Source organism: Hemicordylus capensis, chromosome 1 (genome assembly GCF_027244095.1).
Source record: "Hemicordylus capensis ecotype Gifberg chromosome 1, rHemCap1.1.pri, whole genome shotgun sequence".
NCBI classification, from domain to species: Eukaryota; Metazoa; Chordata; class Lepidosauria; order Squamata; family Cordylidae; genus Hemicordylus; species Hemicordylus capensis.
The window spans coordinates 398,957,101-398,982,237 of record NC_069657.1 but is presented as its reverse complement, the minus strand read 5'-3'; the positions used below and the strand labels follow the sequence as shown (position 1 = coordinate 398,982,237).

General features: G+C 44.2%; 1 protein-coding gene across 2 annotated transcripts in view; it reads right to left on the bottom strand.

Moving 5' to 3' along the window:
- The window catches only part of DNAH8 (dynein axonemal heavy chain 8), a 390,116-nt gene that overhangs the window by 242,951 nt on the left and 122,028 nt on the right, over window positions 1-25,137 (bottom strand). For both annotated transcript variants that reach the window (XM_053305243.1, XM_053305251.1), the window contains 6 exons: window positions 12,874-13,109; window positions 12,666-12,770; window positions 11,971-12,084; window positions 11,205-11,267; window positions 6,283-6,383; window positions 2,463-2,600 (listed from right to left, as the gene is read on the bottom strand). In XM_053305243.1, coding sequence (XP_053161218.1) covers window positions 2,463-2,600; window positions 6,283-6,383; window positions 11,205-11,267; window positions 11,971-12,084; window positions 12,666-12,770; window positions 12,874-13,109 — 757 coding nt within the window. The remainder of the gene's footprint in view (window positions 1-2,462; window positions 2,601-6,282; window positions 6,384-11,204; window positions 11,268-11,970; window positions 12,085-12,665; window positions 12,771-12,873; window positions 13,110-25,137) is intronic.

The window sequence follows — 25,137 nt, the reverse complement described above, 5'->3', positions numbered from 1 at the left end:
TCGAGGTATCCGGCGTCGAACGAGTCTCTACAACTTCGGTTGGTATTGAGACTGTCGTCACGGAGGTCGTCGATGTCGAGTTAGAAGGAGGCTTCGGTGTCGATAGTGGAGGTTGTGTCAGTATCGAGGACGCAGCCGAGTCTTCTGGAACCACCGCTCTCGATGCCGAAACGAAGACCACATCTTGGGCAGTGCCTGGAGAGGGCATCAACTCCGACTGAGTTTGATGCCATGCCTTTTTGGCGGGAACACCCGTGGTGGCCATCTTCTCGCCTGGCCTTTTGGAGGACTTAGGGGACTTCCCGGGGGGCTTCGAAGTTTTAGACTGGGCGTGACCCAGGTCCTTCGAGCCATGCTCTTGAGGAGATTTTGAGGACGGCCCCGCCAGAACATCATCATACAAGGCAGCATGCAAACGGAGCTCACGATTCCTCCTAGTCTGCTTTGAAAAGGACTGACAAATTTTACAAGCAGAAGTTTTATGGGCTTCCCCCAGGCACAACAAACATAAGCTGTGACGATCTTGGGAAGGTAATTTAGCCTTGCACTCAGTGCAACATTTAAAGTTCCGTTTTCCCACCGGGGCATCCATGTTACTCACTATCCGAGGTCAGCAGCCAGAGAAACAGTCCGATCTTTCGCCAGGTTAGACGGATTAGACAAGCCAAATACAGTCCGGGTCAAACGAAATAATCAAGGAAGCCGTAAGAGTAGTCCAGAAACAGTATGTAGTCAAATCCAATGAAGCCAAAAACAAAAGTAGCCAAGGAAACAAGCGCGAAGGAGCCGCAGTAACCAAGTGATTTCCACGGCGGTAGCAAAAGAACTGAGCAGCCTGCTCTCTCTCCCGCCTTAAATAGCTACGTAGTCACGTGGGGCGGGGCGCAGGCGCCTAAAAGGAGCTGTATAAACCCGACACTGAGAGGCTTCCGCGCAGGCGCAGAACCCATTCTAATGCATATCAACGGATCCCGTACCAGATTTTAGGCTTTGGCTCAGGCTGCAATAAGTAGCAAATTCTACAATATTGGGGCCACAATAGAGAAGGCTCCGCTATGCCTACTTGCTTATGTTGCTTCCCAAGGGTCTTGAGCAGGGCTCATCCTGCTGACCTTAAGGTTCATAATGAAATAGTACTCAACAGGCACATAGCTATGGGGAGTGCAGAAGGTTCAGTGGCAGATGGGCATCAATGCCTGGTGGCTACCCACCACACCCAACCACCCCTTGCTTTGTGCTGGGTGCTCAGTATGGGCACCTCACTCTCACTGTGGGAGTAGGGAGTAAACGTATATTGAACCTGTGAGTTCAGGTGGTGGCTTACTCTAGACTTTTTCTAACTCTCTGGAGCAGAGGTGGACTTTCAATTTCAACTGGAAGTTCCAGTGATGCATCCCTCCAGCCTTTTTTGCTTCTATGATCCTCACCCTTCTTCCACACCTTGCCCAGGTGGATTATTAAGCCCACCCACCATGGGGCTCATGTTTAGGCTTTCCTTTTTTCTGGTGCTTTACCGGAAGTGGAAATAACTCTTCAGACTGTATGGTGGCAGCAGGCACGCAGTAGAGAAGGCATCCCCAGGTATGCCGGCAATCAGGTGGTTGGTGGCAGCAGCAGCACCTGAAATCTTGCCCCAGGCAGGCACGGCTCGTGAACGCACCTCCGGGTGGGGGGGCGGCGGGCAGCTTCTTCAAGGTAAACCCTTAAAGAAGCCCCCACCAGCAGCCAGGTGAGTGGCGGAGGCGATTCCTCACCATGGGGGCTGCTGGGCGGCACGGAGCACCAGCTCCATTTACTTTAAAGAAGCCGCCCACCACCGCCCGCCCCTCCCGAAGGAGAGTTCACAAGCCGCACCTGGCCCCAGGCCCATTTTCAACCTCACTACGTGCCTGTTGCTTCTAGCTATGCTAGAAATAGGCCCACCCAGACCATATATTATGAAGTAAACTGTACATACTGTCAAAATGTTGGGTGCTATGGGATCATATATAACAAGAACATGCAGAAGGAGACTGTGGTCTAGTGGTAGATTTCTGAGTTATGTGCAATAGATCAGCAAGTGTTTCTGACTCCCAATATTTAATAATAGTAGTCAAAACTGCAGTTTTAAAAAATGTATCTGTCATGGCTGGGATGTACAATTTGCTTATCTCTCAGCCACAGTGTTATTAACCTGTAACCATGAATATTAATTAGCTGTCTTTGACCAGACCTTTATGTAGCTCTGCTGGCCAGAGTTTTGAGCAAAGTAACTTAGATCTAGATTTATACTTGCATATTCTGGTCACTGTTTTGGGCCTAGCTCCACCACACCAGCATTTTGCATCTCACTCTGGTTGGTGGACCTTATGATTCTAGTAAATGACGGAAACCCCACAAGTCTGAAGTCTTCCCATCCCTGATCTGGAAGTGTCAACTATTAAGGGTTTGGATGCTGCAGATTATGCAAAAAGTAAGCTCACCTGTTTTGAAATTCCAGAAGTTCAGCATTAATTTTTTCAATGTCTACATCTCCCCAAAGAATTTCATAATACCCACTGATGTTGGTCATCACAGTATCATACAATCCATATAATTTTTGAAGCAAACTTAGCTCCTTTCTACAAGAAAAAAGTTACATTGTTCATTAGACACATTAGCAATATGTTTGTTTACTTACCATAACGATTAAAAGGTATAATTGGTTTATGTTGGAATGCAGTTCTACAGGGCAAAAAATTGTATTTTCTCTGTTGAACTTTACAAGTTCTAAAAACACAAAGGCATTCAACATGAGCCAGCGTGGTGTAGTGGTTAGAATGCTGGACTAGGACCGGGGAGACCCGAGTTCGAATCCCCATTCAGCCATGATACTTGCTGGGTGACTATGGGCCAGTCACTTCTCTCTCAGCCTAACCTACTTCACAGGGTTGTTCTGAGAAGAAACCTACGTATGTAGTACACCGCTTTGGGCTCCTTGGAGGAAGAGTGGGATAAAAAATGTAAAAATAAAAATAAATAAAATAACATATAATTTATGCAATGTTATAAATTAATCTAAATTGCCCTAAATTCAGTAAAATAAATAACACTTTTGTAAAAATGGCTTTTTGATGAATAGGTTACATATTAAAATATACAACAGCAAAATTGAATATATCTTTATTGTTTAGATTCTGTATTTTCAATATGGAGATGGCTTTTATGATTTCCTTCTGAACTAATTGAATACATTAGAAGAAAACTTAACTTCTGTGCTAGGTTAATATGCCATTATAAATAACACAGTGGATATGAAAAGAAAGAGATCAGAATTTCCACAGAAACCACTGCTGTCTTGACTCCATTATCTTATTATATCTTACATAACAGGGTCCCTTTCTTTCTTTCTTTCTTTTCTTTTCTGGTACCTTAAATAGCATGGAATTGCTCAGAAATGCAGTTGTGGTACATTGGATGGGGCTAGTTCAGAAACACAGAACAAATATAAATACTGTGCCCTTTCCAATTTCATAACTTAATCCAAAATGTATATCAAAACTTTCCTTTATTCTCAGTTCTTTTAAGTCACCTCCATTTTTCTTACTTGCTCTCTATCTTTCTCATTTTTCCCTCCCTCCCTGTAATTGTTATTTTTCTTCTCCCTTTCTAGCTGTCTCTTTCTTATTCTATTTATTCTAATTTTCCCTTCCATCTTCTTTCCTTTCTTTTTATTAGAAATTTCTGAAGTAAGGGTATGCTCATATAGTGGTGGGCTACACCTGCTGCTTGTGCAGTAGGAAACTAAGCTTAGGAAAAAAACCCTCATCTCTTGATACCCTCTCTCTCTGGTTATGGACACATTGGCTGCCTTCAGACATAGTGTGAAGCCTCAGGTAGACAAACCTCTGGTTAATTTTTGAACCCAGGAATCATCCCGCAGACGATTGTCGAGAAGTGGTCTCACAGCCTCTGGCTTATGGGTGCAGAGCCCCTGGTGGCGCAGTGGTAAAACTGCCGCCCTGTAACCAGAAGGTTACAAGTTTGATCCTGACCAGGGGCTCAAGGTTGACTCAGCCTTCCATCCTTCCGAGGTCGGTAAAATGAGTACCCAGAATGTTGGGGGCAATATGCTAAAATCATTGTAAACCGCTTAGAGAGCTTCCAGCTATAGAGCGGTATATAAATGTAAGTGCTATTGCTAAGTGCTATTGCTATTATGGGCAGAGGGCCTCCTCCCTCTTCCTGGTCCACCGAGGCTGCATCCCAGCAAACTCCTTAGTGCTCATGTTACCAGGCTGCGGGGGCAAGGCATCAGGACTTTGGTAGAGAGGCAACCATTGACCATGATCCTTGAGGGATGCGAACCTAATGCAATTGTGCCTTTTTGGCATCGATCAGCCGCCCTCGGCAGAGAAAGGGCATTTAAACCTGTGCCTTACAGCACTTGCACCACTGTTCTTACAAAGAGCCCCACAGCCATACAGTCTCACCCCCCCTTCTCCTACAAACTGATACAAAAAGTAGAACAGAGCCACTAAAGAATTCTAGGGGCTACTTTTCAACCCAAACTTTGGGTTCTCCCATTGATGGTAGACTTTCCTTTGCCTGCACACATGCATGCTGGGCACCTCAAAGCCGGAGGGCCAAGGTTGAACATGTGTGTGTGTGTGTGTGTGTGTGTGTGTGTGTGTGTGTGTAGTGTTTAGGAGATCACTTGATACAATTCACAGGATCAGCACCATCCACATTAACCTTAATAGTACAGATACTGTTTAGACATCGAGGGAATTAAATGCCCTGCTGACCAACCACACTCAACATGCAACACCTTAGAAAGGATGCCTTGCTGGGCAGCTGCACTTGGTCAGGTATGTTATTAATGAAAGGGTTCCTTGTGTGTGTGTGCCCCCTCCCCTTCCCTGGATGGAAACTGTCAAAATGTCTTGTATGGAAACTGCAATCAATGATCCTGCGTGCCAGGCAACATGCCAAGGTGTGTGTTGCGGGCTGCTCAAGTAACACAAGCTAATTGACAGATACAGACAGAAGATTTGTGGGGATACATGTTGTCTCTTTCTTTATATGACTGGGCAACAGGAAGGTTTCCACAGATGGGGTTTCTGCATGGGGTCGGCACATTGGTATTTCTGCCAAGTGATGTGGTGTCACTCCCTTGGCATGTGTAACCTTTATTGATAGATAGATTGATTGATTGTTAAATGTCATTAAAACAATCTCAAGGTGGTTCACCCAGAAAATTTAAAACAAGACTACAAAAATTACACAATTAAAATATTAAGCTGGAATATAAAAACATAGATCTGACTAAAAAGATTTAAAATACAAGCACAATATAACCATACAAAGTACAAAGCAGCAGCAGCAGAGACAATCATATAAAAGCCTGGGTAAAAAGCCAAGATTTCAAACGCTTTCTAAAAACTGTGATGGAGCCCGAGGAGTGAATAGTGCATTCCAGAGTCTGGGGGCAGCAACAGAGAAGGCCCTGTCCTGCATGCACAACAGCCGAGCCTCCCTCATTGTTGGCAACCGAAGCAGAGCCCCCTCTATTTTCTTTGTTGGAAAACAACCAAGTTGCACAGTTCCTGGTGTCACCTGGGCCCCATGTGTTTGAGCACATACTTCCACAGCCCTTTATTGCTGGATACCCCTCCTGTTGGTAACACGGTGTCCCTGTTGTCTAGCAACAGGAGGAGGAGTGTGGACACTGCGGAGGGCAGAGCAACTGATCAGAGAGATGGCCAGCAAGAAGCACGACAGACATAGAGTTTACACTTTTCTGGGCTGGTCTGAGCTACCCTCTCTATGGTTTCTGGAGAGCCACAGCACAAAACCCAGATTACAATGGCGGCAGAATTCAGACGACATGATGTCACACTCAAACCTGAGGTTTCAGGAGCAAATCTCACTACAAACCAAAGGTTCAAATTAGTTTGGGGTCGAAAACCTTGAGTCTCCTTTGTAACAAAACCATGGTTTCGCGTATTCAGACAACCACAAAACCGAACCTCTGGCACAGTTAACTCTGGTGTCACGATATGTCCGAAGGTGGCCACTGCCACTTACGTTTGACTCTGCAGTCCTAATTCCATACATAAGATTCACCTTAATTATTATTATTCTTCTGGCAAGTGCTGAAAGAGTTTAGTTCTGAATACTATATAATGCCCCAACACACAGTTATGTAAGTATGCAGAATTTAGTCTAATTGTCCTTTAAAAAAAAAATGCTTTCTCCTTCATTAAACCCTTTCTCCCATTCTTTACTTATTCTGGAAGATAGAGTAATTTCCATAGTTACCTGATTTTATGTAAAACTTCATAGTCCGTGACAGGCAATCCAAATAGCTGCTCACCAGACGAATAAGTAATAAATTTCCTCCAGAGTTCATCAAAATTCGCCTAATAAATAAAAGTGTAGACATTGTAAAAAGAGTTTAGGTTATGTAATACAAAAATTATTAGGCTTTACCTAATAATTATTAGGTTTTTTCTACAAGAATGTCCAATTTTTAAAAAGTGAACATAACATGTACCCTATAGGTGACTGTCACAAGTTCTTTCATTTTCAAATCACAAGTTTGACAGCCACATCAGATGTAACATCATAATTTCGTTTTCCTTATTTTAATGCTATAATTTCTCTGTATGAATGTACATTCACAGATCTCTTTAGAACATAAGAACAGCCCCGCTGGATCAGGAACAAGGCCCATCTAGTCCACCATCCTGTTTCACACAGTGGCCCACCAGATGCCTCTGGGGAACCCACAGGCAAGAGGTTTGTGCATGCCCTCTCTCCTGCTGTTGCTCCCCTGCAACTGGTATTTAGCAGCATCTTACCATTGAGGCTGGAGATGGCCCACAGCCACCAGACCAGTAGCCATTGATAGACCTGCCCACCATGAATCTGTCTAAGCCCCTTTAAAAGCCATCCAAGCGGGTGGCCATCACCACATCCCATGGCTGAGAATCCCATGATTAATTATGCACTGTGTGGAAAAGTACTTCCTCTTGTCGGTCCTAAATTTCCCGACCTTCAGTTTCATGGGGTGACCCCTGGTTCTAGTGTTGTGAGAAAGGGAGCCCTGGGTGTGCGCTCTGGGCACCACACCCTGGTGGGGTGTGGGGCCCAGGGTAAATCAGCCAGTGCAGGGCCCCCTTCCAGTTAATTCTAATGGGGGTTAGAAGAGCGGGGCCCAGATCAGTCGCCCTGCTTGCCATGCCCTAAAGACAGCCCTGGATGTGGCCGCACCATATATTTGTATAAGGGCATTATAATATTAGCATTTTATTTTCAATCCCCTTCCTAATGATTCCTTGCATGGAATTAGCTTTTTTCAGAGCTGCCGCACACTGAGACAACACTTTCAATGAGCTGTCCACCATGACCCCAAGATCTCTCTCTTGGTCAGTCACCGACAGCTCAGATCCCATTAGCATATATGTGAAGTTGGTGTTTTTTGCCCCAGTGTGCATCACCTTACACTTTCTTACATTGAACAGCATTTGTCATTTTGTCGCACACTCCCCCAGTTTGGAGAGATCTTTTTTAAGTTCCTCACATCCGTTGTGGATTCCACTATCCTAAATATTTAAGTGTCATCTGCAAATTTGGCCACTTCGCTGGTCACCCCAACTTCTAGATTGTTTATGAACACGTTAAAGAGTACTGGTCCCAGTACTGATCCCTGGGGGACCCTACTTCCTACCTACCTCCATTGTGAAAACTGTCAATTTATTCCTACTTTCTGTTTCCTGTCCTTCAACCAATTACCATTCTATACATGAACCTGTCCCCTTATTCCATGACTGCTAAGTTTACTCAAGAGCCTTTGATGGGGAACTTTATCAAAAGCTTTTTGGAAGTCCAAGCATACTATGTCAATTGGATCACCTTTATCCACATGCCTGTTGACACTCTCAAAGAACTCCAAAAGGTTAGTGAGGCAAGACTTTCCCTTGCAGAAGCCATGCTGGTTCTCCTTCAGCAAGGCCTTTTCTTCTATATACTTAACAATTTTGTCTTTAAATATGCTTTCTATCCATTTACCCGGCACCAAAGTTAAGCTGACCGCCCTGTAATTTCCCGGATCCACCCTGGATCCATTTTTGAAAATTGGAGTCACATTGGCTACTTTCCAGTCCTCTGGTACAGAGTCTGATTGTAGGGACAAGTTGCATATTTTCGCTAGGAGATCGGCAATCTCACATTTGAGTTCCTTCAGAACTCTTGGGTGGATGCCATCTGGCCCTGGCGATTTGTTAATTTTTAGTTTTTCAAGACAATTTAGAACATTTTTCCTTGTCACCTCAAATTGGCCCAGTTCCTCAGCTGCTAAACCTGAAAAGCTCAGTTTTGGAGAGGGTATATGGTCAGTATCCTCTGCCATGAAGACAGTTGCAAAGAACTCATTCAGCTTCTCTGCAATCTCCTTATCCTCCTTAATAATCCCTTTCACACCCTCATTATCTAAGGGTCCTACTGCCTCCCTGGCAGGTTTTCTACTTCTGATCTATTTAAAGAAGTTTTTTGTAATTCATTTTGACACTTCTAGCTATATCCTCCTCAAACTCTCTCTTTGCATCCCTTATTGTGTCCTTGCATTTCTTATGCCAGGGTTTATGTTCCTTTCTGTTCTCTTCATTTGGGCAAAACTTCCATTTTCTGAAGGAAGTCTTCTTCCCCCTTATAGCTTCCCTGACTCTACTTGTTAGCCACACTGGTATCCTCCTGGACTTGGTGGCAGAGGAGCTTTTACCCCTGGACTTTGGGGCTGAAGTCCAAGGCCTCCACAGCCCCTGGGGGCCCCCAAATGCTCTTTAGTCTGTTCCAGGTGGTGTGGTCGCCTGGCCGAGCATGATGATGCTTAATTTGTTGGGGAGAGAGGCCTCCAAATGGCTTTAGCTCCAAGCTCCAAAATTACCTAGGTGTACCTCTGCTTGGTGGTACCTTTCCTCCACCTTGAAAACATTCCAACTGTGCTTCTAGTAAAGTAAAGTGTGTTGTCAAGTCGATTTCGACTCCTGGCACCCACAGAGCCCCGTGATTTTCTTTGGTAGAATACTGGAGGAGTTTTCCATTGCTCCTCCTGCGCAGTATGAGATGATGCCTTTCAGCAGCTTCCTATATTGCTGCTTCCCGATATAGTACCAGTGGGTTTGGCAACCTTCTGCTTGTTAGTCAAGAACTTCCCCGCTGCACCACCTTCTAGTACTGTGGTTTTAAATAAGTTCCATGCTTTCTGGAGTGATTTGACCCTCCTGACTTTCCATTTCAACTTCCTTCTTACCAGTCCCCTCATTTTTTAGAAGTTTCCTCTTCTGAAGTTCAATGCATCTGTGTAGGACTTGCTTGACAATTCTCCACTTACATATATGCTGAATTGGATCACACTATGGTCACTGCTACCCAATGGTTCTGCAACTCTGACATCTCGTAACAGGTCCTTGGCACCACTCAGGATTTAATCCAAAGTCGCCATCCCTCTGGTTGGTTTGATGACTAACTGTTCTAAGGCACATTTAGCACATCTAGAAATTTGGACTCTCTGTCATTACCTAAATGTGTATTTACACAATCTATGTGTGAGTAGTTGAAATCAACCATTATTACTGCTTGTCTCTCATTGATGCCTCTCTTATTTGTTTCTCCAACACATGGTCACTCTCAGCATTTTGGTCCAGAGGGTGATAGCACGTCCCTAGTAACACATTTACTTTCAGTCCTTGTATTGTCACCCATAATGATTCTGTGGAGGACTCTGGTCCACCTGGGTTTTCTAGTCTGTTGGAATCTATCCCTTCTTTAATATATAGTGCTACACCTCCCTGAATCCTCCGTTCTCTGTCCCATCTGTAGCATTTGTATCCAGGAATAATCGTATCCCACTGGTTCTCACCAATCCACCAGGTTTCCATTACACCCAATATAGCTGTGTTTTCATTAGTAACCAAGCACTCCAGCTCACCCATCTTCGTTGCGAGGCTTCTGGCATTGGTATATAGAAAGCCTGCTCAACTTAGGCCCCCCAACTGTTTTTTGACTACAACTCCCACAATCCCCAGCCACAGTGGCCAATAGCCAGGGATTATGGGAGTTGTATGCCAACATCTGCAGGAGGGCCAAAGCTGAGCAGGCCTGGTATATGGACACCTATACATTGAGTCCCACACCTGGTGTTGGCATGTGCTATCTTCCTTACCATGATTTGACCTTTTTGGCAAGCTGTCATGTGTTAGCTTCTGTTCAACTCCTTGCTCTACTCCATCCCCTTCTGGTTTATCCAAAATGTGTGCACCCTCACACCTTAGGGTGAGATTTTGCTGGCCGAACCAGATACCACCGAGTTCCTGTTGGCAATCCCCCAGGCGTCATTTTAAAAGCTGCTCTTAGGCTTCTTAAATGTCAAATCGCCATGATCTCTTTCAGTTGGAGGCACCTGAGTTACTGATCTCGGGGAGCCCTCTGATCCTGAGGGTTGATGATTGTCTGACATTGGTGTCACCTAAGTAAACGCTAACAGTGATCTTGGCATCAGTGTCGTGGACTGAGTGCGGTTTCATACAAAGCAGCCCTTAAGCATAGTTCCCCGCTTTTTCATGTTTGCTTTGAAAAAGACAAACAGATTTTGCAGGACCACACGTTATGATGTTCGCCCAAGCAAATCAAGCACTCGTACCTGTCGGAGGATGGTAGCATCCCTCTACAAGTGGCACACTTTAAAAAAGTTTTTTTTAAGTCCATTTGACCAGTAGGCAAAACGCAATGCAAATGAGAAACCTGAAATAGTCCATTGTCCAAAGGTAGTAAAACTACTGATAGAAGAACAAATACAAAATGAACTCCCAAGGAAAAACTGAGAAACTGTCTGTAGATCAAACCCAGAATAATCTAATACACCTTTTTTCACAGGAACTGAGTAACTAATGGAATGAATCCTCCATGATGCGAACATCACAGCGGTCAAGGAGGAACTGAGGAAAAGACGCTATCCTGCTGAAAATAACTGTCACACCATGTGCACGGTTCAGCTGAGCTGAAGAGCACCTCATAGAGTTACTGAATTATTCCATGGAGATTACTGCCCAGGCACAGAGCCCTTTTTGTGATGGAACATGGATCACCTCAAAGATCAAAATGGTTCCTGAAACAATATCAAGCATAATAGTTTAAGACATGCCCAGACACCATGCCAATTTAACCTCTTAAAAACTGCTTACCTGGAAGATCTGTAATCTATTGCTAGCTTCCTGAGGTGGTGTATTTGGAACCATAGGTCCTTCCTGAAATAGGCAAATGGTGGTCAATAATAGATAATAATTAAATAAACCTGAATCCTCTGATCCTTCAGTGCACTCAAAGTGCATAAAGTGCTAGGGCAGAAAATTCCATGTTATAGCATTATACTCTGTGGGTGACATTCTGATGAATGAAGTACTTGTGGAAGTATATCATGCTAATTAGCAAAGCTGTTGAGCTAGCTACTTGCATTACCTCTACTGTGTACTGTTTGTTATGTTGCTGGTCTTTGCCCTTAATGTAATTGTCTCTCTATGCTAAGTCTGAAACTTGCATTCCAGACTAGTGTTGCACCACTGCAATCATGCTTGCACTTTCACAGCATGTTTAATTTGTTTTAAATAGAACTTTTGCACAACTGCACAAATGTCTTTTTTCAGCGCAAGTATACAATCTTCTTGCGCTAGCGCAACTTTGCTTATTACGCAAGCACTTTGTTAGTCAGAATGTCAGCCTGTGTATGCAGAGGTACATTTTTTTCCTTTCATCATGTTCCTTCTTAATGTGGAAAACAGCACAAACTTTTTTACTGAAACTGTTAATTCCTCATAAAACCATACGTGATTACATTAAATTTTCAGCCTGACCCATTTTTCTGAACCTTTGTATTTTGTTCACCATGAGACAAAGTTAGATGAGGCAGTTAACAATATATAGTGTTCTCTGTGAACTGCTCAGAGAAATTACCGTATCATATGCTATTTCATAGTTTGACACATCCTCACGGAAAACCTCAACAGCCTCCAGCAACTGGCTCTTAAACTTGGGCTGGACTTGAATCAGCTCATCTTGAACAGAAGCCTGAAATATAAATGAGTACACACTTGTAATCAGAATAAAAGATAGTAATTTCACATACTGTCAATTTTATCTATTCAAATGTTGATGTAATAACACCCCACTCCAGAGACCTATTTGGCAGCTATTATGGAAATAGGTTGATTTTCAAAAGCTGCCTTTTCATACCCATTTAGAATAGATGAGGAGAATTATACAGAACTAAGACTGGAAAGGACCAGGTCTGCATCTAGCAGATAGAAGATTGGGAAGGGTTCAGGAGTACAAGCAACAAAGAAAGGACAAGAGAAGCTTAAATGGAAGGACCTGGAAGAACATAAATGGAAGAGCTATACATTCTTCAGCCAAAAAAACCAGCATGGTAACCTGGCTGGACATTACAAGGAAGAACATGAAACCGGATTAATAAACTGCCACAGGAACAAGGATTTGCAACATTATCCAGTCAGAAACTTCTTAAGGATTCATACACTAGGATTACTGCACTTGAAATACAGGTCAATTTACACAACTGTTCCTTATTCTGATACTATTTGTTTCTATTAAGCACTTTTTTCTACAATAATCTGCTTTTATATACTTACTGCTTTGCTCTGTAACTTATTAAAAGAGTACCGTAGTGTATCAACTCCTTCTGATTCCTCCTTTGTCACTTCAACTTCAAATCTATTTAAAATTGTATATGCTTCCTTAGTAAAAGAAAAAACAAAGAAGGAAGCTTCAGGATGCATATTGGTTTTTGTTTTAAAGTTTAATATCCACCACTGGGATCCAATTTTTGACATAACTTACTTCTATGGGACCCATAATCATATCCATTTCTATTTCCTTGTCACGTATGTGCTCGAGAGCTTCCATAGCAAATCTGACATCATCTAAATCTCGAATAGGTCGAGATAGTTTTTTCAAATATTCCGTAATAAATGTTATCATGTCTTGCATTTTCTTCTTGTATTCTTCATTTAAATACCGACAGAGCAACATTTTCCATGCTTTGGCTTCAATTGAGAGTGCTAGTTTCATCGGTCCTGTTAAAAATTATGGTCTCCCTTTATTATACTGCATATAATATATATGCACACCACTCATATATGGTGTGCACACCACACATTAAAACATCTGCAACTTTAAAACAGAACAGTCTAGTCAGAAAAATTACTACATATAGGCTGAGTTCCAAATAACTGTACAATTAGTTTCACACACTGAAAGGGTTTTGGGTTTGTGTTCTTGAACATCTTCAAGAGCGTTTCTGATACAAGGACTATGCATCCTTTAGCAATGAGACCAGGAATACGTTGGGGCAGGATACAGCAGAAACAGGGCTATTGTCTTAAGGAATGTTTCCAAAGCCATTGTTGATAGGGTGTACGGGGATCTGTCTTCCAAACAAAAATTCAGAGGTCCCCTTGGGCATAACCAAGCTTCTGAGCATGCCTCGTTCCTTTTGTTATGTCAACCACTTTGTGAACTTTTGCTTGAAAAGTGGTATATAAATATGAATAAAATAGTAATAAATTAGGTATCTTTAAATTTAGCTCTAGTTATATTGCTTCCTATATTTTTAAAAAAATACTCAGCCTCTGCAACTCCAGTCTTTCATCAACATTAAGCACCTTGCTATAGCAAAGTACAAACCAGAATATATATATAGTATATCCAAAGGAAAAAATGTTCCCATTATTCTAATGCCTCCTATAATAGGGCCAAAACTCAAGAAGACTTAAAGTTGATCAGATCCTTTATTAACAGAATGTGGGTTGCTGTTAAACTATACCATTTTAAATGGTTTTGTCTGCCTCATAATTGTATTTCATAGTAAATTTCTACTAATTTTCCACTAATGTCAAATTTGTGCTGGTGCATCCAGATTAAGCCATTTTGTTTTTTCATTTCTTTTCATTTTTTTAAAAAACACCATAAAATTAAAGGTCCTTTTCTCATATGGGTACAGGAGGACCTCAGTATTCACGGGAGTTCCATTCCTGGCTGTAACTGCAGATATGGAAACCATGAATATTGAGTCATTGCGGGTATGGGCTCACAGGCGTTTGGTTCATGGTTGTCAGAGAAATAACCGAAAAGATCAAAAATCAACCAAAATGAGGGGAAGAAATGCAGGGGGGAACTCCCTACCATGCCTCGCTGGACCCCTGAGTTGCGCTATGACCCCCAAATAGCCCCCAAATTGCCATTTTCCCCATGATTATTATTTTTACAAAAAACAAACAAACAAACAAAAACCAACCCCTGAGCCATTTTGAGGCTCAGAAACACAAAATGGTGGCCAGAAATGACCTCCACGTTCATTTCTGACCACCCCCAACCCACAGATACATGAGGTTGGTGTGTTTCTCTTTCTTTTTTGCTGCATATGCCGCAGATAATGAATCCATGGATATTGAGGTCTGCCTATAGAGGACAATCTGAAGAATAAGAAGATAAAGTCAAGGTTACATGAAAACCATGAACCTAAATTTGCAAATACTGTTAAGAAAAGTAGATCATTTTAAAATTGGAAAAAGCCTACAAACAAATGTAATTTTTCCTGTGTCCTTATTCAGATGTTTATGTGCACTGATTGCTGGATATATTTGCAAACATTAACCTTGGCCTCAAGTCACAAGAAATAACATAAAATATAAGTGGTAATCAGATTATCCTATTCAACAATAATTTGTGCCGATAGCAAATAGCAGATGGAACTACAATCATGCAATTATTAATTAATTAATTAATAATAATAATAATTAAAACTTTTATACCGCCCTTCCAAAAGGCTCAGGGTGGTTTACATTAAAACACCATTAAAATCAGTTAATAATTAAAACAAAAATAATAAAGCATAAAAACAATAATTAACAATTAAAAACACTGTAAAACAATTAAATAATCAGAAGAATTTTAAAACAAGTTTTAAAAAGCTGAGAAAGCCTGGTTGAAGAGATGTGTTTTCAGGTATTTTTTGAAAATTGCCAGAGATGGGGAGGGTCGTATCTCAGCAGGGAGCGCATTCCACAATCTCGGGGCAGCAGCAGAGAAGGCCCGTCTCTGTGTAGACACCAAACGAGTTGGCGGCAACTGGAGACGGACCTCCAGTGACCTCAATGGGCGGTGGGGCACATAGTGAAGACGCTCTCTTAATTAGTTGGAGTTGAACAGGCCATAACTTGGAGACTTATTTGGATGTTATTCGAAAGATGCTATACGTTGTGCATACAAGCATAGAAGATGGAACCAGAAGTCCCACCCTGGCATGTCACTCACCCCCGACACTGAACCACTCATATGAGACTTGGCATTCATCTGAAAAGGTAAATACCATATCTCTTATGGTAGGAGCTTTGTGATCAGGAGTGAGTGACAGACTGGGATCCCTGGCCCCGCTTTCAAGACTTGTACTCATGTACAGCGTCTTTGGAATAAAAACAGGTTGCTTACCTGTAACAGATGATCTGATAGTGATCTCATGACATTCATAAACAATGGGTTCTGTGCCTGCGCAGACCAACTTCGGGTAAAATTCGTTAGCTCCTCAAGACACCCCCAACCGCGTCCTGCGTGCACTGCAGTATCTTATACTGGCAGTTAGGTGTCCCTCTTTCAGTTTCTTGTTGGCCGACTGATGTTATTTTCCTGTAAGCATCTCTGAATTCACAGATCGTATTGTTTGCACTCTGCAGTGGGGATGGCTGGGCGGGTTTTATGAATGTCGTGAGATCACTACCAGATCATCAGTTACAGGTAAGCAACCTGTTTATCTGGATAGTGATTTCACAACAGTCATAAACAATGGGTCAATTACAAGCTTCCCTTGAGGAGGTGGGAGCTGCAAGCTATTGCAACACCCTTTTCAGTACTGCCCTTCTGAACTCAGCTGCCGCTGCAGAGCAAAGGTCTAAAGCATAATGCTTGACAAATGTTTGGTCTGATGCCCAGGAAGCAGCCATGCAGATGTCCTTGAACCTCACACCAGACAAATGCACTGCTGACGCTGCATACACCCTTGTTGAATGGTCCTTCACCGATCTTGGTGGGGTCACTTTTTGCAGTTCATAAGCCATCATTATTGCCTCCACTAGCCAATGTGATTGCAGACACCCTTAGTTCTGACAGATGAGCTCCCCTAAACTAAACTAAAAAAAACCTAAACTAAACTAAACTAAACTAAACAGATGAGCTCCCCAGTCCAGCATGGAGGCATCTGTCATCACCAACAGCGTGGGCACTAGAGATTTGAATGGAATTCCCCTCTGGAGTTTTGTGCTGTTGGTCCACCAGTGTAGAGAGGCAAACACCTTTTTTGGTATGAGCAGGAGCTTGTTCTGTGGATTGACATTGGGACGAAATTCTGACAAGTACCACGTTTGCAGCTTCCTCAGTCTCAGTTTTGCATAGCGTACTGTAGATGTGCATGAAGCCATCAGGCCCATAAGTACCTGGATCGCCTTTGCTTTCTGTAGTGGTGTTGTTTGGAAGGCTTTCACTATTTTTTGAATGCGTTCGTACCTGTCTTCTGGTAAATACGCCCTCTGTTCTTCCATGTCAAGTACCGCACCAATGTACTGGAGTCACTTGGCAGGTTGTAGATGCGGCTTTCCCCAATTGATCTGTACCCATAAATTGTGTAACAGTGATGTCACCACTTTCACGTGGGAGGTTAACTGTGCCCTTGTTCTTGCAGTGAGGAGCCAGTCGAATGGAAAGATGGAGAGGCCCTGCATTCAAAAGTAGGCTATGATTGCTGCCATACACTTCGCAAACACCCTTGGGGCCATTGCTAGGCCGAAGGGTAGCACATTGTACTGGTAAATTTCTGTGCCCACCGTGAAGCGCAGGTACTTCCTGTGGTTCTCCTGTATGCCGATGTGGAAGTATGCGTCCTTCAAATCCAGCGTTGCAATCCACCTTTCTTCGTGCAGAAGTGGAACGATTGCTTGCAGCGTTATCATGAGAAATGTCTGTATCCTCAACATAGAGGTTCAACCAGTGTAAGTCCATTATTGGGCTCATGCCCCCATCCCACTTCGGGATCTGAAAGTACTGAGAGTAAAAACCCGCTTGACTGTGAGCCCATTGCACTGGTGCAATCACCTGTTTCTCTTTGAGCTCTTCTTTCAGGGTTGTTGTCTCGAAAGTATATTTTATACCTGTAAACTCTGGCAGAGTCACGAACACTACTGCATGCCCATTGTGATCATGCGCAAAACCCACCCATTATAATTATGCACAACACCCACTGGTCTGATGTTATGCAGTGCCATGCTGGAGCATGACTTGCTACTTTGATGGTGACCCTGGCAAGCGTCAAGGTGATGTTGTTCCTTGTGCAGATGGTAGGTATCATCGTCTTGTTGGCTTTCATAAGTGCAGATGGGCTCTGACTGCAATCAAAAGTGTTTGGCCTGCTATGTGGTCTTGTTACAGGTCTGCTGGTTAGTTCTTTTTCTAGTAGCATACGGTTTCCGGTTGTATCTTTGATATGGCTTTCTATAGTCCTTTCGTTCGTTCTGCCGAAATGTGTTTTGCATCCTTTGGTAAGGTTGGTATCTTGTATTAGTATATCTTTGGGTTATGAATTACTTCACCGTGTTGTTTGATTTTTTCCCATTGTTCCACTGTGATGTCTGTTTAAGAAAACAACCCCTGACCATCGAAGTGGAGTGCCTCTATACCGTCCCCCATATCCTGTTGTAGCATGGTTGCATGCAGACACTCGTGCCTCCTCAGCATTACTGCAGATGTTAGGGGGAGGGATTCCTATTCTGCTAGATGCTTTGCATTACTTAACTGCTGGCGTGTTGCCATTGTTGTTTTGACAAAGGTGTTTTCAAATCTTATCTATCTATCTATTTCATTTGTACACCGCCCCAAACTTTCGTCTCTGGGTGGTTTAAAATAGTATCTGGGCGGTTTACAATAGTTATTGGGTTTTTTAAAACTCAGCTGGAGTCAGATTAGCACGCTCTTCGAACAAACTCTCCCACAAGGAGTATATATACTTTGATAAACAAGCGATGTAATTGGTAATCTTAATAGTAAGGCATGCTGTTGAGAAAGTCGTCCTGCCAAGAACTTCTAGCTCCTTATCTGCTGGAGTTGTGGAAGATGATGCATAATCTATTACCAGTGAGTTAGCTACAGGATGTTTCATAAGATACTCATTGTCCTCTTCCTGTATCCTATACAGTGTTTCCAGTCATTTCAATGTTGGCATGGATGTCTGGACAACTTCCCAAGCTGACATTGTAGCCTTGGTAATGACAGGTAGCATCGGTAAGTATACTGGCTGTAGTCCAGTCGTCCTTTTCATGAAATTGTACACCTGGTCATCCAGATCCGTTGTTTTTTGTTTAAGGTCCAAGCCAAGTACCTCAGCCATCTCTGCTATCTGCTGGTGATAAGATTTCATCTCCTCTGTTGGTGACACAGACAGAGTTGTCGATACATTCTGGCTAGGTTCAGGGATGTGTTCCTTGGACTTTTCGACCAAGGAGTCTAAAGCATAAATTTCTGCTTCATCCGAAGAGTCCACCTGCTCATCGGTTTGGTAGCTTGAAGCCCCACGTGCGTCCACGGCACTGTGTGCTGAAGATTCAGGTGGATTCCTATTGTCCCTCCTATTGGTGTCTCTTGATTGGATTGTTTGTGTAGCTGTGCCCTGTGGCATCGGTGTAGTTTGTGTAGCAACTACCAGTAGGGGAGGAAAGTTTGTTTGAATGGAAACAGTTCTTATTTTGGATCTTGGTTCTTGTAGCATGACTGTCTGCACTGATATATCCCAGTAATCTTGCCTGTTCAGTATTATTTGTGTTGCAGTTGCCATTGTTTAAATAAAGAATATTCTTCTGGTGATAGGGTTATGAAGGTGTCCGCCCAACTGCATGCGATAGTAACCCCAACACTGGGGTGGTCTTATATGGGCTTGTATACAATACCAAAGGTGTCCTTGGTGCCAAAAGATGCTGATCCGATTCTTCCTCCCCCACCTCAACATCCAGTCCATGATTACGGAAGCCTTTGAACATAGTGGTTGATGGAGTGCTTTCTCCAGACTCCATCAGCTTAATGAAGTCCGTCACCAATGTAGGATCTAACCCAGTCTCCATCTCGGACTTGACGTTGTATGCGATGCCAAAGGTGACAGGTGTCTGCTCACTTGGCCTCAATGTTGAGGAGGTTGGCTTCGAACGTGGCAGTTTTGGTGTCAATGGCGACTGTTGAGGTGTTGTTGCCGGTGAAAGAGATGCTGCTCAGTGTTGTAATTCCGGCATCTGCTCATTTGGCTTCGATGCTGAGGATGCAGACATCAAACAAGACTGCTGTGGGATTGGTGCCAGCAACAGTGACAACACGCGATGCCATGATTCCAGCCGATGTCAGTCTGATGCCAATGCACTTCTCATTTTCTGCAATCCTGTCAGAGAGGGGGTTGTTTCAGATGTCTTGCTATGGTGTCTTTTCTTGTGCGTTTTGTCTCTGTCTTTCTTCGGCGGCGGTGCATCCGCTAATGGCTTGCCCTTTCTCTTTGGGCTGACATGCATGGCAGTTGGTCTCCTGAAGGGTGTTTCATCCCTCAGGCTTGAGGCTGCCGCCCCAGACACCAAGGATTTAGACTGCGTATGTGTTGCAGTCCTCAGTGCCGATTTCGAGATTGAACTCAAAGCCGTAGGCAATTGGGGCATGGTTTTTCCGGGGCAAAGAGCATTCTCCATTAACGCCACTTTAAGTCGGGCCGCTTGCTTTTTAAAAGTCTCCTTAGAGAATGAAGAGCAGATTGAGCAGGCCACGGCGCTATGGCCCTCCCCCAAGCACAGCAAACAGAGTTGGTGGCCGTCAGTTGAGGGGAGTTTCCTCTTGCAATTTTCACACCTTTTAAAGGTGGTCTTCTCTGTAGGAGCTTTTGCACTCATGGGAGACACAATAGTGGATTTGTCCAATAGAGTAATCAGTTCCAGTCCTGGGTCAAGCCAACAAATCCTGCCATAAACACAGTTAAAATTGTCAAGCATTCTCGTATACATTTAGCGTTCCATAGTCAATGTACCATGTAATTCTCTAATACTTTCCAAAATCTGTGGGTAATCCTTAGAATAGTCGTTCTGTTCCATTTTCAAGCCATTGAAACTGGGTTGTTTTTTAGCTTAATTGCTTATTTCTGAGGAGCTTTAGTAATCCAAAGATGTGATCGCTAAGGCAGTCAGAAAGAAACTGAAAGAGGGACACCTAACTCCGGTATAAGATACTGCAGGGCATGTGCAGGAGGTGGTTGGGGGAATCTTGAGGAGCTAACGAATTTTACCCAAAGTTGGTCTGTGCAGGCGCAGAAAAACAGGTTGCTTACCTGTAACAGATGATCTGGATAGTGGTTCCATACATTCATAAGTAGTGGGTTCTGCGCCTGCGCAGATCAGCTTTGGGAAGAATTCGTTAGCTCCTTGTGACGCCAGCAACCGCCCTCTGCACGTGACTGCAGTACCCTCTAGTGGCGGTTGGGCATCTCTTTATTCGTTTTCTTGATGGCCGACATGATAGCAAGACCTTGATGGTTCCTTGTCATGTTTACGGTGGTTCAGTGGCTTGCCATTTCGGCTGTGGGGACGGACGGGCAGGTTTTATGAATGTATGGAACCACTACCAGATCATCTGTTACAGGTAAGCAACCTGTTTATCTGGATAGTGGTTCCATCATTCATAAGTAGTGGGTGAATTACGAGCTACCCAGTAGGAGGCGGGTAAGCCTTGCAAGTCACTGTAACACTCTCTTGAGGACTGCCAATCCAAATTCTGCAGCTTTAGCCATACGCAGATCTATGGTATAGTGCTTAATGAATGTCTGATGAGATGACCACGTTGCTGCCATGCAGATATTAGCGAAACGAATGCCTGACAGATGTGCCGCAGATGTGGCGTAAGCCCTAGTGGAGTGTGCTCTGATTGAAGCTGGTGGGCTGACCCCTTGCTGGTCATATGCCATCTTAATCAATTCCACTATCCAGAAGGACAACTTCTGGCGAGTAGGTGAGAACCCTTTGTATTTCCCCTGCAGTTCCACAAATAACTGAGACATCCTACGAATATCCTTAGTGGCCCTCAGATAGAAGAGAAGGGAGCAGCGAACGTCCAGCGAGTGCATTGCCCGCTCGAGAGAAGAGGAAGGCTCCCTGAAAAAGGTAGGCAGCACAATGTCAGCATTTAGGTGAAACTCTGTAACTTGGGATCTAAGCACATGACAACCCGTTCCGGATATATCTTTGTATACGGCTCATCTATACGGAGAGCACGTAGCTCACTTACACGTCTGGCTGTGGTTATAGCCACCAAAAAGAGTGTCTTTAGAGTTAAGGGTTTTATTGACGCACTCGCTAACGGTTCAAATGGTGGCTCCATCAGTGATGAGAGTACCAAGGAGAGACTCCATTTCTCAGCCGGCCGCCGAACTGGTGGGTATAGGTTATTGATGACTCTCAAAAAGTCTTTACACATCAGGTGGGTGAAAACCGTCTTCCCGTACCACCCATCATGGTGTGCTGATACAGCTGCCATAGGCACCTTTATGGAGATATTTGCTAGGTCGCTCTGTTTCAGAGTGGTCAGGTAGCGAAGGACAGCCTTAAGGCTCACTTCCCTGGGGTCATAGCCCCCAGAGGCAGCATGCACTGCAAACCTGTGCCACTTTGCCCGATAGCTGTGTCTCGTGGGAAGCTTACGGGTGTTTAGGTGAATCTTCCTCAGTAGCCTATCCTCCACGCAGTGAGACTTAGCATGGATAAGTTGGGGTGAACCACCCTTCCTTGGTCTTGAGTTATAAGATATGTCCACTGTGGTAGTCTCCTGTACCTGCCTTTGGACAGTCTGAGTAGCTGGGTGTACCATGGTTGCCTTGGCCACCATGGGGCAATCACAATTGCCCGAGTCTTGTCTTGAAGAAACTTGGCCACCACTCTGGGCAGCAATGGAGTTGGAGGATAGGCATAAAACAGCTGCTGGCTCCATTGATACTGAAAAGCATCTCCCTTGGAACGTGGTCCGACCCCCATCTGGGAGCAATAGTGATCGCATTTGCTTGTCTCGTACGTCGCGAACAGATCCATCCTTGGTCTGTTCCAAGTCTGGAATAATTGCTCCAGAATCTCTGGATTCAGTTCCCACTCGTGCTGGTCTAGCAGTAGATCCCTGCTCTGTGAGTCTGCCAAAACATTCATGGTGGCTTTGATGTGAATGGCAATTTGATAAATCCTGCGCAGGATGCACCAATTCCATTACTGCAGAGTGAGGTTGCATAACGACCTGGACACCGTCCCGCCCTGTTTGTTTACATAAGCAATGGCCATAGTATTGTCCATCTGTAGTTGCACTGTTTTTCCTATGAGTTCCTCTTGGAAGGCAATCATGGCCTTGAACGCAGCCAGCAGTTCCAGGAAGTTGATAAGCAGAACCCTCTCTTTTAGCGTCCATTGCCCCTGCACTCTGCGGTGCCATAGATGGGCCCCCCAGCCATACATGGAAGCATCGGATGTTACTGTCGTTGACGGCCTCAGTGTTTTGAACTACACGCCGTTGAGCATGTTCGATTCCCTTGTTCACCACTGCAATGAGTCCACAACCTTCCCTGGAAGCATCACCTGCTTGGATTGGGGCTTGAGTCTTGGCTTGTAAGCTCTTAGAAATCAGAGCTGTAGTTTGCGCATGCGTAGCTTTGCATACAAGACTGCGGTGGTGCAGGATGCCATCAGGCCAAGTATCACCTGTACAGTCCTTGCCTTCTGTACAGGATTCTTCTGACATAAGAGGATGAGTGCCCGTAGGCGCAAAAACCACTCTCTTGGAGATAAGCCTTTTGGGCCGTCATGTCTAACAGTGCGCCGATATATTGGAGGCGCTTCGCTGGCTGCAGAAAGGACTTCTCCCAATTGATCCTCACGCCCAGATCTTCAAACAGGGCTGTTACCATGTGTACACGTTCCAGCAGCTGTTCCCATGTTCTGGCTGTCAGCAGCCAGTCATCCAAATACAGGTATACGGACAGTCCTTTCGTCCTGAGATTATCACTGCTAAACACTTCGTGAATACCCGTGGGGCGGTGACCAGGCCGAAGGGTGGCACATTGTATTGATAAACTTCGTTCCCCATGGTGAAGTGTAGATATTTGTGATGGTTTTCCTGAATGCCTACATGGAAGTACGCATCCTTCAAATCGAGAGTAGCAATCAAATTCTCCCCGTGGAGGAGTGGAAGGATGGCTTGCAACATTGTCATTCTGAACTTCTGTACTTCGATGTATTGATTCAGGCCACAAAGATCCATTATAGGTCTTATGCCCCCATCACGTTTGGGGATCTGGAAGTACCAGGAATAAAATTCCGTCTGGCTGAGAGCCCACTGGACCAGTGATATCGCCTCCTTCAATAAAAGTTTATGCACTTCCTCTCTCAGGACTGGTGTTTCCGGAATGTATTTCACGCCCTGGAAGGGAGGGTACTCCTTGAACTCCAGCGCATAGCCCATCGATACTAGGTGCAAGACCCAGTGGTCCGATGTTATATGGTGCCATGCTTGGGCATGGCTTGCCAGTTGATGGTATTTCTGGCGGTGTTCAAGGAGATGGTATTCCTTGCTGTGATGTTGTTCAAGCTGCTGCTTTGATTGTGGTGTTCTCTTATTCTGGCCGGACTGACTTTTCTTGTTCTTAGGATAAAAAGAGCATCTATTGTTGTTACTGTAGCATTGGTAGGGCTGCCTGAAGTCCTGTTTATCGGACTGCCGGTAATTGCCTTGACGTCTTTGGTATTGGTGGTACTGATTATAAGGATGATATTTGTTGGTATAACGTTGGCTGGTGAAAGATCGTGCGGTATTCTGTGACTTCTTCCATTTTTCCATGTTTTCATCGGTCTTGTCTGAAACCAAACCTGCTCCATCAAAGGGCAGAGTCTCAGTACGGTCCTTCATATCCTGTTGCAGTCCTGTAGCCCGCAACCAGGCATGTCTCGTTAAAATGATGGATGACGTTAATGTCCGGGATTTGGATTCAGCTAAATGCTTGGCATTCGCCAATTGCTGGCAGGTAGCTGCAGTTGTCCTAGTAAAGTAAAAACAGCTTCAAATCTCTTCACAAACTCTCTGGGCTCTAGTTTAGCCCGCTGATTGAATAACGCTTCCCAGAGTGAATGTGTGTATCTCACTTGACATGCAACATAGTTTGCAATCTTGATAGACAAGCACACTGTCGAATAAGTGCGTCTACCCAGCATGTCCAATTTGCGGCCTTCCTTGTCTGCTGGCATGGTATGCTGCTTTCCCCCCTTAGATGTCGTTGCGCAATCTACCACCAATGAATTAGGAGCGGGGTGGTGCACTAGATAAGCATTCTCCTCTTCTTGGATGCGATATAGCGTTTCCAAATGTTTGGAAGTGGGTGTTGACGTTTAGAGCACCTCCCATGCTGACTTCGCTGCTCTGGAGATATGAGGCAGCATTGGTAATTAGACAGGCTTTAAGCCTGAAGCCGATTTCATCATGTTATATGCAGGGTCCTCAAGGTCAGTGGTTTTCTCTTTCAAGGAGAGGCCTAAGACGTGTGCCATCTCCACCACCTGCTGATGATAGCCTTTCATTTCTTCATTGGGTGAAATAGAAGGAACTGTCGCAACATCAGGATCAGGATCTGGGAGAGTAGGCGTTTCCAGGTCTTCTGGATCAGCCACAGTAGAGTCCGAGGTGTAGTCATCCTCTATATCAGGGATCCTCAACGTTGGGCCCCCAGATGTTCTTGGACTTCAACTCCCATAATCCTCAGGCCCAGTGGCCTTTGGCTGGGGATTATGGGAGCTGAAGTCCAAGAACATCTGGGGGCCCAACATTGAGGATTCCTGCTCTATATCATCGTCATCCGAGGATACAGGTGAGTTGCCTACAGCAGTTGAAGTCATGTGTACTGGTACTTGAGTATGGGTTGTCTGTGTTGCCGCCTGGTGTTGTGTGGCCGGTGGTGGGTTTTGTGGCACGTTAGCTTGAAGCGAGATGGATCGTCATTGTGGTAATGGTATTGAAGCT